Source organism: Dendroctonus ponderosae, unplaced genomic scaffold (assembly GCF_020466585.1).
Source record: "Dendroctonus ponderosae isolate FM_Combo_2020 unplaced genomic scaffold, Dpon_F_20191213v2 Dpon_F_20191213_6, whole genome shotgun sequence".
In the NCBI taxonomy this organism is placed as follows: domain Eukaryota; kingdom Metazoa; phylum Arthropoda; class Insecta; order Coleoptera; family Curculionidae; genus Dendroctonus; species Dendroctonus ponderosae.
Genome location: NW_026018814.1, coordinates 10,911,986 through 10,926,804, shown reverse-complemented (window position 1 = coordinate 10,926,804; position 14,819 = coordinate 10,911,986). Strand labels below are relative to the sequence as shown.

Genomic DNA, 14,819 nt, shown 5'->3' with positions numbered 1-14,819 from the left:
TATGGCAAAGTTTCCTCCCTTGGCCAGCACGCTTTGTTCGTCAGCAGTAAGTTCCTTGCTAGTCAAGTTGATTACAATCTTCCGTTGGTTCTCCTCGGGTGATGGTCCTGTTTTACTGGATCGTTGACACTTTTCCATCAGCGCATCAATCTTCTTTTGGCGATTAGTTGCTACTGCTTCGGCCACCATCATTCGGCCAGCTGTTTTTTCCTTTGAACTTTTTCCCAATGAATTCAGTGCATTTTGTTGGCTAGTTCTATATTGGCAGGTAAGAGTTCCCGTAAAAGAGCTCGTTCCGCCCGGTTGTAGATATTCTTGGCCTGGATGTCTTTATCAAGCTTCAACGTGAGCTTGCTGGAAATATTTTCGGTCGATAGAACATATCCGATTACTCAGGTACAAGATTTTTCAGCCAGATTGTCCATCGCATTACCCATAAATATCGAATACACCATCAGCCGGGAATCACCTTGTATATAATTCTTTAAAAGAAACTTTTGAATACTCTCGTAAACATTTTGTATAAAAACTCTGGTGTTTTTATAACTTCCCATTCCGTAGTTATCCCCCATATAGAGCGGAGTTTAACACCGAATATCACGCAGGTAAGTTTAAATGTCGACTTACCTGTGCCTTGCTGTTGATGATCTGTCTAATTTTCGTGGCTTTCAAGCCGACTGGCTGTACCACGTTTCCGCCCAAATGCTGTTGAGCTAATTTGGCATTTAGTGAATCGAGAAAACTTTGCCCCGGCCCTCTTTGCGGTTGTTGTGGCTTGAGCACTTTGGGGCACTGGCCATGCTCTTCCGAGTTGCGTCTCGACGTTCTCGGGCTGAGGTTTGGGGCCAGTTTTGCATTGAGACAGGCTATGAAATTCGAACCTACTTTTCCAGGCCCTGAAAAAATAATATTAACACATTGTATATTAAAGCGAGTAAAACTGATTTTTGATTAACAGAGGTTCAAACCTAAACCGTTTTTATTCAAAAACATAAAATATAGACATGTTTTAAATGTTCATATTTAAAAATAAAAGGAATTCAGTTAAAGAAAAGTAGTGATATTAGAGTTTGCATGGATATCAATAGCAAAAAGTTTTTATTGTTGGAGATTGTTGTCATATTTAGAAAACGAACTTTAACTGTTGACGAGTATTTGAATCAAATAAAACCATAAATGTCTGCAATTGAAAGATAATTCAAGTGTTGGAGGCCTAGTCCGAAGACCACAGAAAATCGGATTAGCCCCTAAAAAAAATAAAGTTACTTAAATCTAGGCGATTTCTTCTCTTTCTTATGCAGACATTTGGGGATGTGCCTTTTTCCATATGAACAATTGGATGCGTTAGGACAAATGTACCTATAGGGCAGACGTTTTTACACAAGTTGCTTACCTTCGGGTTTTCGATCTGCGCTTTGAGAACGAAAACTAGTGATTCGCCTGACCGCATTAGGGCTACCTCCTATTACTTGTGAGGGTTGAGCATATACCACACCTCCAGACTGTGACAAATACGACACCTAAGTAAAACAAAAACACTCAAAAATGCCTGAAATGATCAAACTAGGCAAACAGAAACAAGTTGACGAGAAACACTTTTTTGTAATCTAAAGGCACAATTGCTTGAATCGGTTCAATATATAATACAAAGTGTATGCTTATGTAAGGTAATAATATTATTGAGAATATTCGCGATTTTAGAGTTACATACATACCTTAGCTTGATTTTGAAACGTGCTAAATACGGGATTGGAGCCTGAAATTGTATTTCCCCCTGGCTGGAAACTGTTCGGCCGTTCAGCGGGCATTTGCTGGGGCTGAAAAATGTTTTGAGCGGAACCTGAGATGCCTGCTAAACGTCGAATCGAATTTGGACTAGCAGGAGTGTGCTTCAGTTCGGTTAAGGCCTTCACCGTTTCAGCCACTTTAACACCTGAAATTTCAAAACCATCCACAAATGTTGAGTAACTCAACTAGCTAGAGACTAACGTTCGAGGAAAAAAAATAATAAAAATATATAAAAGGAAAATATAATAAAGAACATGTGTTCAGAGCTTTTTTAGCTCAAATAAATCAGCTGTAGGCTGTTGGTAAGTAGAGTGACTTACCAGTGTTCGGTAGTACATCTTTCGCTACTTGGCTGGGTACTGGATTCGGAGGTGGACATCCGGATGGTTCCAGTAAAAATGCAGGTGGAGGTGGAAGGTTTTCCAAACTTCCCATAGAAGCAGCTGCATTGGTGATTGAAGATGTTCTTCTAATAGGCGGTGGAGGTTTGTTACTCTGCATGCTGCCTCTACGTAGTAGAGTACTTCGTAATGTTCCGATCGTATTCATTGCTAAACAAGTATATACAAAAATATTATAATTTTACAAATACAATTGTTATTAAAAAGAGATCAGGGGTGGTACAGACTTATGCTGCTTCATTACGTCTGAGGATAGTATATCCTAATAATACACTGTATTTATGTTTCGGTTAACGTTTGAAATTATGTTAATCTCAACATTAATCGGTCAATCTCTTTCGAAATTAACATTACATTTGTGTTAAACTCGAGATTGACCGGTTAACGTCGAGATTAGCCCAAGTTCGAAGTTTAACCGTAAATATACACAATAATTTAGATTTTGTTCTCTGGTCAACCAGCATTATCAAGAAACTTACTTATACAGGGTGATTCACGATTAGACGTTTACGTTAAATGCGATGCACAATCTATCTCAAATTTCAGCTAATATAGTGTTCTATTAAAAAAATATATAATTAGGGCCGTTTCCATTTTTAACCAGAATACCGCTGTTTTGTGAGTCTCAAGCTCAACAGAGCCAGAGCAGAAATCCCTAGATAAACATATCGCTAGATTTCTTGGGCCTCTTATGATAAAAAATATTAGTTTCATTTTTCATTTAATATTTCGGAAACCACTTTAGATACGCATAGGAATAGTCAGATTTATAAGGCCAACCGAATGCCGCGTCCAGACCTAACGAGCCGAGCCTGATCCGCGGCAAATTATTTTTTTCTTCGCCTTTTTGCCGCGGCTCAGCTCGTGTTAGCTCTGGACGCACTATAAGAGTACAACTACTCAGGGTGTTTTATTTAAATTATCGAGGTAAGGTTGGATTGGCGAAAATATTTTGGGTCGATAGAGTATATCCGACTATTTTTAATTTTCAGAGAGATGTATCATATTCTCCGCAAACGTCTAATATGCCATCGACCGTATATCACCCTGTATATGCTTGTAGTTAAATACGTGCAAATATATTATATGAAAATATCTCAGATTATCCATAGGTATGTTGTTGCAAACAGTGTACACATCCCAAGCGTCCAACAATTAAAAAAAAACCATACCTGTCATGGATAAAGGCCTGCGTCTATTGGCATCCAGATATTCGTTGTTTCTTGGAAGAGTGCAATATTTGCTGGCGGTAATATTCTTATTGGAATTTGTTACATCTAATCAAAAAAACACACTCGAGCTAGTGAAAACACGCAAATCCATGCAACTCAAGTAGATGAAAATTAAGGATTCAGCGAAATATATAAATATCATGTTGATCATTTTTAATTGAATCCTTCATTTTCGTTGTTAGTTCAATGTACATGAAAGGTAGTCAAAGAATGATCACAAACAGAATGGTGATGAAAGTACAAACATTTGTGAAATCTCCAAACATTAATATTTTAGACACCATGCGTGTTAAGGACAACAAACTGAAAACGCTTGAACGGAGGCTCAAATTAAGCCTCTGTAAACACTACTGGCTTCACCGACTTACCGTCAATTTGCTGATTGTGGTCGTCTATATTGAAGGTGGTCTGACTACCATAACCACTCGAAGATTCTAAGGAACTTTCACTTGTACTGCTCTCTTTTTCAGTACCTTCCGGCTGGAAAAAAATCGAAATGTTATTTTCACTGTCAATGTTTAAAAAATGAGAATAGAAGAAAAGCTCAAAATATTCAGTTGCTTATTTTAACAACTTTCAGAATTATAAGAAATGCAATTATAATGTTTGGTATTTACTGTTTTGAACATACTTAATTTTGACTATTTTTTGGTAAAAGAGGACCAAAAATAAGTTACGATGATAACCAGAGACATAGAAGATGTTCCTGATGCGTATGCATCAGTGCAGGTGTAAAAACAATATAAAATTGCCTGTTTCATCTGAAAAAATAAAACTGAAGGGCGCACTTGTTTTTGGACCAACCTCGACAGCCTTAAATTTGAAACTTGTTCCCATTGAAAACTAATATTATATGTAGAATAGATATTTAAAAACCATTATAACACGCAATAAGTTTTTCTTTAAATAACGTAATAAAAACTTCACTCTACTACAATGAAAAAATCGGTCCACATTTTTGCATCTGAGCAATTCACGGTATTTAGTACAATGTTACCTTTTCTGGAGGGCTTATAAACTCTGCAGGCGGTGGGGGTAATGGCTGATTCTGCTGCACTTGTGCTTGCTGCGCTTTGTCAGCTGCCATGTTGGCAAGCTCGTGCATGTTCACGTAAGTTGGCTGCTGAAAATAATAAAAATCGCCTTAAAAATGTAATTAAATAATTGTTTTCCAAAGCAAAGCTGCGTAGGTTTATTCTAATTTGGTTCTTAAACTGTATTTCAGGACAACTGAAAACTCGAATAACCAAAGCGCCTGGTCATATTTCGTATGGCTTTTGACATCGATTTTTATATAATTAAATTATATTTTAAATTTTATAAATCAAATATTGATGACGAAACATTGAAGTTTTAATTAGTTTGATATTATGAAATTAGAAACTTTTCCAATCAACATTATTTCATGAGAAAATATGAAATATTTATATTAATAAGCAATATAAATCCTAATATGAAAACCAGTGAACACGCGACTGGCTTATAAGTAGACAAATTAATCATTATTTTTAAAACTTATGTTTACATTTACATACTTGTGGTTGAATCGTTTTGGTGGCTGCTAAATGAGCAGGCAAAGCACTCGGAGGTGCTTTTCTTAAGACCGCCGCTGCCAGTTGTTCCGATGCTCCAGGTGGCAAAACTCTTACACCTTGGATACCTGGTGTAGACTTTGCAGGTACTCCGCCCGGTGGTGCTGAAGGACGTTCAAGTGAAGAACATCGCTGAAACCGTTACGTTAAAAAGTTTAAGGTTTAATCCAATATTGCAAAATATATCAATAAATAGCAGCCGTTGAAGTGGTTATGTAGATCGTCAACGAAGAACAATAACAGTATTGTTTAAACAATTCCCGATTTGTCTAGATTATTTTTCAGACAATTTTGTAATTTCTTTTACATTATCTTCGTATGATTATTACGAAACTTAACTATTAAAAACTATTAAAATGTAAGAACAGTTCTACGCCCTATTCAAGGTAAATAGAAATTGCCGCCATTATTCTGGATTTGTCTGGGGGAATTTAGAAAATGCAGATAAAATACCAAAAAAATAATTTTCATTAAAGGCTGTTTTATTCAGCTACTTGCATCAGAAAGCAAAACTAAAGAAAAACATTCAGGGGTACGTGATTTCTAATTACGAAAAGAGTGACGCGGAAGAAGGTATAGAAGGTAGGAAGGTAGAGAAAGTGATGAAGCACACATGAATCTGTGAAAAAAATACCAATTTGACGAATAGTGTTTCTGAAAATATCAATAAGGATTATAAAAACGACAAATTAAATAATTACTGATCAAAGTTAGAGGAATAAGGTCGATTTACGGAAATATTCTTAAACAAGATTTTTTAGACGTATCTCGTTCGCTCAAGATTTTTGAGAATCAAACTTCAACCATCAAATGTATGGACGAAACATCTTCCCGTTTTATCCAATCTTAATAGAAATAGAATATTATATTCTTGATTTATAAATTCGGTTGCATTTTTTCTGATTACAAATTTAAGCTATATTTTTTCTCATATAAATACATATTTTTGAATTGTTCATCATATTCTAAAAACGCTTCATGTGCAATGTCCAATATGTAAATTATGATTGAACTCTGAATTTTATGCCAATTTACAACTTACGATTATTGCAGAAAATTACCTAATACCCAATTTAGCCCTGAATTTGTACGAACTTATGCCTCCTCAATGGTCCTTAAGCGTGTGTCCCATGCATCCGTTTATACGATGGTACGATGATACGAAAGTGTTTCTATTGGTTGGAGATTTGTCAAAGCAACATATCTTCAACCAATAGAAACAATTTCGTATCATCGTATAAACGGATGCATGGAACACAGGCTTTACTGTTTAAGTAAACACAATTATGAACACTTGAAAATTATTTGTCGGTTAAACTAAAATCATCTTACCGTTGGTAATGGTGGTTTGGACAGGCTCTTCATAGACAAAGACGGGCTTTTTGGTGGCATAGTAATCGGTTTCGATTCGGACGTTGGCGTTATTGTAGTTACCGGACTGGACGGCTGCGACAAACTTTGTTCTGGTGCTTGGAATGTGTAGACTGTGAGCGGAGGTCTGGAATGCCCTTTTTCGTAAGCTGAAAACAGTTCATTTTACAACAAATGAACAGGCGCTTCCCTTCATTGCTTTACCTGATGATATGGTATGTGGCCGTTCGCTGATAATAGCTGAGGCAGCCCTTTCGAATTGCATGGTTTCTTGCAGATTTGGCCAAGTGGAAGTCGTTGTTGGAATCGAAGATGCCGGAAATGGTGTGCAAGGGGTACTGGAGCTACTGCTGTTATTACTGTGCTCAGACATGTTCGAGACCTATAAGATTATAAATTGGTGATTTTTGTGTAGGTTCTAAAGGGCAGTGGTTTTGTTGATTCTAAAAGCAATGGGAAATGTGGATAGATTTAATACATTTACTATGGCAGGGTTTCGAGTTGAGACAATTCCAATTTGTTATTATATAATCCGTCAGCAAAGCCCCTTTAGATGGAACAGAAATAAAGACTGAAGAAAAAACGTTGAAAAGGGTATTGACTTGAAAGCAAAGTATTATCTTGCCGGTATTTTTTTAATTCAAACACTGCATTAAGTTTGAATTAAAATTACCAAATTCAGCAGTTTTGAATATAAATATCTTTGTAGAATGGGAAGGCCAAAATATGCGAATAAACAGAGCGTTTAAAAAAATTGCACCAAATTCAATCAACCAACACTTTTACATCAACTTTGTTTTCAGTCTCCACCCGGTAAGAGTAATAAATGAATAAAAATAAATAAAACATCTAACACGATTTCTACTAAACTCACTCAATTTACTGAACACAGAAAAATGTATAAAACATGAATTAAACAAAACATTAATTTAGATGAAGGTTCTAAGTTACATTTCTCACCTGGGCAACGCTAAAAGAAGAGGCTGGCCTAGGAAACAGGGTGTCCTGGGACATAAACCCTGAATCATGGCTAGAGACTGACAATACGCGTTTACCAGCATTACGACCTACAGGCTATTGAAAACAAAGAAAAGAAACGAAAAATAAAGCAAACACAAATATATAGGGAAAATAAAACCAAATACATGCCTTATCAAAACATAAAACATACTATTTCAAATCGAGTGGCTTCAAGTGACACTGCAATTATCATACCTGAGATAAACTTCTTTGCCAATGCGGATGGCTGGGTGAATGATGACTCTTCGAACTGCCAGATGATGAACTATTCAATGAACTAATAGAACACATGGATGACTTTCTGGACCCGAGACTGGAAGGAGAGGAAGGTGGAGTTTGAAAGGACCAACCGCTATCGGAGGATTTTAAGTCAGCAATGACCTGAAAACCGACAAAAATCTGATTTAAAATCATCTTAAGGGTATTAATTAGTACGTATCAAATTAGGGAATAATTATATACCTGTTCAGAAGCTGGAGGCAAAGTATTAGGATCAGAAGTGTGTTTTTCTAGCTGTTGAACAGCCTCTTGCAGATGACCCATTTCTGTTAACATGGCAACTTCTTCATCCTGGAAAAACGGATTGATGTTCATTCCAGTATTTTGAATATGCACAATTAGTAGGGATGTTACTTTCTGGTAGAAATGGTTACTAATTTTTAATATTTGTAATATTCCTGCTTACCACTACCGGTTTCAGTAACCCCACAAAAGTACAAAATCGTCCTCGTTCTTCAATCAAAGCCGCTCTAACTGCATGTTTTTCAGTTTCTTCGAGCAATTGTCGTCTCTCTGTAACGTCCTGAAGTCCGCATTCGAATCGTTTTTGCACATCACCTCCGGCTCCTTTACGCATCTTTTTCTGCAGTCTTAAAGTATCAGTTGAGCGTTTCTTTAGTTCAGTTCGAGCTCGTTTGTAATCTAAACCACAGAATAAGACAACTATAGATACTCGTTTAAGAGCTTATTATGTTTCCAAATGATACTAAAGTTTTAGTGAATGGAAATTCGAAATATTCAAAATTGCATATTACTATAAACAATTTCCTGGGTTTCAGTAATTTATTTCGATATAACAATTTATTTATTTTTCTTAAAATACGTTTCAGAATGTTTTAGTGTATAGAATTTTAAGTTGTTTTAGTAAATAGTACCTAATGTCAGGCTGAGCCAATAAATGATATGACCGTTTTCTTAAAAAGTCCACAATTTTTAAATATTAGGTATAAAAAATATATTAAAATAAAATATTGACGGTTAGAACGATTGCGGAAAACGATTTTTTGTGCGATTGGCTCAATTATTATTTTACTGAATATTTCCATATTGAAACCATTATTACTTGATTAACTTTGAAAATTAATCATTGCGTGCTTATTCATTATCGATGTTTCGGCAAAGGGTTACGGTTTTAAGTGTCTTCAATTTAAATACTTCTGAACATTTGAATATGTACATTCATTTGGAATACCAGTTTCCTACACTAGCACGTTTTTTTCTGTCTTCAATCGAAGAAAACATTTTATGCATTTAATTAAAAGTCAATAATTTACCTCTGGCATGTTCTTTGTCCAAATTTAGTACAGTTTTTCGCCATTCCTCAAGCCTATCTTGTAGAGGTATTATTAAACATTCCATGATTACCCTGAAATAAGAAAAACATTCTATTAAAAATCAAATCAACATGAATCTTGTCTGATTTATCAAGTTTCAACTTTAACCATCCCCATTTTCATCTGTTTACCTTTTTCGTTTCTTTGCAACCTGTTCTTGCACTCTTTGTTACTGGATACGCAAATAATAATCAGTATAAAAATAAATGAGTTTCTTTGCCTCAGATCAAGATTTGAAGATTTAGATTTAAATTAACAATTTAAAACTCTAGAAACTCAAGCAAGATACCAAATTGAACAAATTACATTCTACGGATAAATTCGCGTACACCAACTATAAAATGAGGTTCAGTCTTACCCAGTAAAGTGCTTCATTCTGTTCTCTACTGCTTTATGGCGCAAACATATCCGGGTTAAAGCTGTTCCAATTTCTCGAGTGGCTCCTGCAATAAATAGTTACAAATTAGTATACAAAACAAAGTCTGGAAACTACATTTAATTTTAGATTGGAAGACTGTATGAATATCAAAAGTATTTCCGTTTAGTAGTGAGAAGTAAATAAAAAAATTATGTGCACGGTTTGGCATCAAAACAGTCAAGTGTTTAAACAATCTTTCAGCAAATCAGACAACTTGTTGATGATGTGCCTTTAAATTCCCAAGTTGGCACCTTCAAAACTCATACAGTGGAACCTTGTTATCATATCCCTAGCCATAAAACTGTCACTACTGGTAGTTTTTAACCACCTGAGAGCTATAAAAGACACGTTTATCATAAATATTTTTATAGGTCCAGTTATGCTGTGGTTCTTTAAAAAACAGGATTCTCCGACTTTTAAACGCGAACTGGACGTTATATATGAGGCCATAAAATAATCTAAATCATTCCTAGTCGAGAATGATATATGCGAGTACGTCACCGAGTCTAAAAGTCTCGTTACTCAAATAACTTGCGCTCGTTTGGCGAATTATTATCAGTCAATGCAACTGCTGCAATTTATTTGCATTTCATTTTCTTTACAATTTACGGTTGGATAATAAACGCGTTGAAGAGCCCGCGAAGAAAAACAGACAATTCTATTCGTGTTATTGTTTGGCTCGGAAATATCGTGTTTTGGCTTGGTTGTTTCGTGTAAACTTGTAGCACTGAAGGCTATAAGGAAATTTGCATCTTTTGCTAAACTAAATCGGGGAGATAATAAGTATTCCTATACAAGCTGATTGAAAAAGTAATTCTTAAAAAATGTCATTGTCGCATTGCTACATTATCGATTTGTTACATTCTTACATACATGGATTTGCACATTTTTATTAATAAACATTCCTATAGTCATTATTAAGTATTACTTTAAAATAAATGTTGCAAAGTGACCCAGATTGTGGATACTTGCTGGAAATTTGCTATTTGGAAAATTGGATTACCAGCGCAGAAAATACGTCATATCCAGTAGTTAAATAATGCATTAACATTTCTTGTTAATAACCCATAATCTAAACCCATTCATGCAGTTTTTGCCAGCACAACGACGTAAATACGTTGATTAACGACATGGCAAAAGGTGTTACAGTTACTTGTTGAAAAGTATACCACTCACTTGGCGAACTACTAACAGTTTCTTACTGCTGTAGATCTGTTAATTAATCGACTGTACGTTTTAAGTAATGAGTTTGATTCATTGCTACTTTCGATTTTGCCCACTCCATACAGTCAATATGTATCAGCAATAATTATTTTAAAATATATACCTAATTGTTAGGCTAATTTAATTTGATTTTGAGACTTCTTCAAATTCAAATTGTTTGTTTCCTTTTGATTATCAGTCGCGATTTGGAACTCCACATCTTTTATTTCCAGCTAGCAATCAGTGGATTCCTCAAATGTTGCACAATTTCGCGTTAATTTAAACTGCCTTCGAGTCTTGGAATGTTTGGTTTGCGTCCTTTATTTTCACCTTCGTATTTTCAAATTCTACTGGCCCTGAAGATTGATTGAGAAGATTGAGGTCTACAGACCCTGATTAGATCGAAAGCGAAAGCCTTTGCAACGAAATATCTGCTAGGAAAATCAAATTTACCACGTCACAAAAAGTACGATATTTCAATCAGAAGTTCAACACTCAAATATCTCAATCAAGCAAATAAAATAAATGTGTTTAAAACACTTTTAAAGTACAAAATACAAATGACATTTGTATTATTTAAACAGCACTAGTATACCTATACATATTGCATTTTGTGCGATAGCCTAATAAGTTCCAATTAGAAACTGATCATTCTCCTGTTGAAGTGATTGTCATGGTCTTAAGTTTGAACCTAAACAACTATAGAAAACAAAATTAAAAACAGAAACTTTTCCACTTAGGTACTGCTATAAGATAATAGCACAAATCGCTTATAAAAGTACCTCTAAAAGTACCTTTATGTTTCTGGTTCGCGCAGTAGATCTGGTTTGAAACAATATACTTTACGACAACAACGTCCGCCTTGTTACAAAGCAGGATGTTCGGTATGGTCTAAAATGCAGGATGTATGCATCTCGACAGGTTTACATTGTCATTTTCTTTTCTCCTTGCGTGCACCTGTTTTATCTCTTTTTGTCTCGGTTTTGTTTGTTTTGTGTTTCACGAAACACGGAAAACGTATGCCATTTAGAAGAAGGGTTAATAAAACTTAAAATTGGTGCAACCAACGCGACCACACTGTATAGAAACCCACTTAGTTATATTTAAGCAAAAAATATTTCACGTCGCTGTTATGAAAATTGTTGAATCATAAAAAATAATTGAGCAACCTTAAACAGCTTAATCGTTAGTAAGCTTTTGACAGTGCATGCAAAAAAAACATTTCATTTCATTCGTTTTACTTAGGGCTATTTTTCAGTTTATCTTTAAAACCTTTTGTTTTCCTATACATTACATATAAATGTTACGAAAAAATTTTAGGTCCAAATCTATACTACAGGATGATCTAAATAATTTATTTTCGACTTACTTGGAGCTTGGAGTTTTGAACGCTGGACGCATGACTTTAAATCTGACGAGAAATCGGAGATATAACTATCCGTTACAACATGCCTTTACTTTTTACGTTTTCGGAAAAATTAAAATGCCTTTTGCACATTCTCATAAAATTAAAATGTATGCTGCAGCCTCGCTTCAAAATTATTTTCATTTATAAGGTTATTCTAATATTGTAAAAGTTTCCTAAAAATCCCCAGAACCCTTACTTTTGCGTACAAACAGTAAATATCGGTCTTCGGTCACCTTAAAAAATTCGCATTTTCCAAACTAAAGGGAGAAGCAATTTGAAATTTTTCAAATATGTATTTCGAAGATACCTAGTTGTCTGTAAAGATGCTGAAAGTTTGATAACCATTGCCCAGATTCCTAATTCTGGCAATTGCAATACCTATATCTTAAAACTTCAGATCTTTCAAACTGAAGAAAGTAGCAATTTGAAAGTTTTACCATCTTTCGAAGACACTTAAGGGCAATTTGAAATATTCTGGAAAAAGATAGTGGGCGCATAGGGGCATCTATTTGCTGGACCGCAATTATTTCAGTTGTTCGTGGAACAAAAGAAGTGTTTTAAAACATTTTTTTTGCCAAAGCGCTTTGTAGGTACAACTGCAGAGGAATGTCCTCAAATTCAAACTAACCTCATTAAGCTTTAAGAAAAATAATTCAATGGCGCCATGGCGTTTTTGAGGCGACACAAACACATTAAATGTGGATCTTTAATGATTTACTATACAAATAATAAAAACAATTATTGAACCACAGGACAATTCGAGTTGCCTTGTGCTTAATTAATCTTAATCTATAATTAGCAAAGTATTTAAAAGTTAAACTCTAAATAGTTAAATGTTGCAATTTGTGAAAGTTTTCATATCAAAATGAAAATTTTTGAACTTTAAATACCGCTTCGTTTCACGTAGGTACAGAAAACGATACAACCATTTATTTCTCGTTTTGTAGGTCAAGTACCTGAACAATGAAGGTTTCAGAAATATAAAATCCAGCTGCTTTATAATTTTAAACACAGGCGATGTGTAGTCTAACTAACGCGATTTTGTATATTGTAATGCTGACAGCCATAATATGCGAAAGTTAGTGCGTTATTTATTTGCTCGAGGAAAATTCTGTAAATTGCAGTCAGAATATTTACATTTTCTCCATCTTGTTGGTGGAGTTGATCTTTTAAAGCTTTCCAATTATATTTTTACTTCTCAGTATTGCTGAAGATTTATCGGTACAACATCAGAGATTAACACGTTCCAAGCAAATTCTTTAACTGTAAAACTGCAACATACTACAGGCTTCCGGTGATTTTTTCAATCAGAAGTAGCACAAGGCTATTAGATGAATATTGAATTGAAGATCATGCAATAGGTTACATAATATTTAAATGGTAAACGAATTAATTGATACATTGTACTCGGCTTTGAACGAAATAAATTAGAAGCCGCTAACTGGTTTTGATGGGCAATTTTCTATTGATTGCTCAACAGACAGACAAAATTCGATAAAATTAAAAGGCGGATTTGTTTCAGGATATAATTTTAGACAAGTAAGTTTATAAAAAAGTATGGACATTTTCGGCTGACTGGACTTAGTAAATATATTTATGGAGGGTTGAGAGGTTTAGGTCGGCTTAAGCACCAAACGTTTATGACAAATGTACAATTATATTTAGCGCTAGGTTATCAAATAAAATAAAAACATTTTGTAGTTTTATATTGAACCGAACTCCATTGTTTTGAGTGTTATTTAGGTATATGTTTTCAATTCCTTTGTAGTGTTTCCAATATTCACATAAATGTTAAAGAATATTAAGGATAACAACATATAATAAATAACATCGCAATTTCTTCAAGAATTTACCACGTTATTGCCTCGTCTTTTTGTGTCTAGTTAGGCCCATTTTCTCAATAGAACTGAAAGAAAACGTTGATCGGATTCTACATAGAGGTTTAATGTTACAATTTGTGCAAAAAAATTGAAATTTGTTAATTTTAAGATTATGCAAAATGCGTATAAAAAGTTTGCATAAAATGGTGCCAATAAATTTTTTGTAAAGCATGCAAATTGCATAGAATCAAAACTGATCAATATGCTTTCCTCCAATTTCCCATGTGGTTTAATAATTATATCCTAACGTGCCAACAATGTAGTAGCGTTCAAAGGTTTGTTTTAATAAAATGTTTATATTAACAAACAAAGCTGTTTATGGATCTGGTTTAAAATATGCATCGCTTACAATTTCCTTACTTCAAGTTGAATTATGCAATAGAAAAAAAGCTCCAACATTGTGAAACTTAGAAACTATCAAATTAAACAATGCCAAGGCAATTGCATACTTTAAATGAACAGTTCAGGCTAATAAAGGAAAAGGATCCACCTAATTGAGGAAGTAGGCGCCACATTGATAAGCAGTTTCAAAGTGTTATGAAAATAATTAAAGGACGTGCGGGTGTGTGGTCCAAGAAAATTGGTTAATTTGACTACTCCAATGTCTTAGTTATTTAAAGATTGGTACTCGATGGAAGTACACTGGTTGCATATTTTATTAGTGATATGTACGGGTATGACGGGAAATCAGATTGATAATATTAAAGTGCCTATCTAATTTGGCAAAAATCCTTTTTCGAAAAATTGTTTTGGGCTTTTCTGGTAGCCTTTTTAAGCTCTGAATTTAAATTCAAGCAATCAACTCAATATTATTCTTTATTTGGCTAAAAGTTTTTCGCATAGGGATCATTAATTACCAAAATTTGTCAACGTTTCACTTATTAACACAGAGT

The 14,819-nt window shown here is 34.5% G+C and overlaps 1 protein-coding gene across 8 annotated transcripts in view; it reads right to left on the bottom strand.

The window, feature by feature from the left end:
- Positions 1–14,819, bottom strand: part of LOC109545133 (protein MTSS 1) — a 103,869-nt gene that overhangs the window by 5,008 nt on the left and 84,042 nt on the right. For 3 of the 8 annotated variants that reach the window (XM_048667384.1, XM_019915634.2, XM_019915636.2), the window contains 16 exons: positions 9,376–9,460; positions 8,958–9,049; positions 8,090–8,325; positions 7,867–7,974; positions 7,600–7,785; positions 7,345–7,458; positions 6,589–6,766; positions 6,346–6,533; positions 4,957–5,145; positions 4,419–4,544; positions 3,790–3,901; positions 3,362–3,466; positions 2,109–2,339; positions 1,716–1,933; positions 1,394–1,520; positions 628–896 (listed from right to left, as the gene is read on the bottom strand). In XM_048667384.1, coding sequence (XP_048523341.1) covers positions 628–896; positions 1,394–1,520; positions 1,716–1,933; positions 2,109–2,339; positions 3,362–3,466; positions 3,790–3,901; positions 4,419–4,544; positions 4,957–5,145; positions 6,346–6,533; positions 6,589–6,766; positions 7,345–7,458; positions 7,600–7,785; positions 7,867–7,974; positions 8,090–8,325; positions 8,958–9,049; positions 9,376–9,460 — 2,564 coding nt within the window. Of the gene's footprint in view, positions 1–6; positions 355–627; positions 897–1,393; positions 1,521–1,715; positions 1,934–2,108; positions 2,340–3,361; positions 3,467–3,789; positions 3,902–4,418; positions 4,545–4,956; positions 5,146–6,345; positions 6,534–6,588; positions 6,767–7,344; positions 7,459–7,599; positions 7,786–7,866; positions 7,975–8,089; positions 8,326–8,957; positions 9,050–9,375; positions 9,461–14,819 lie in introns of those variants that run through there. The other 5 variants (XM_048667386.1, XM_048667383.1, XM_019915635.2 and 2 more) reach the window with 5 other exon arrangements.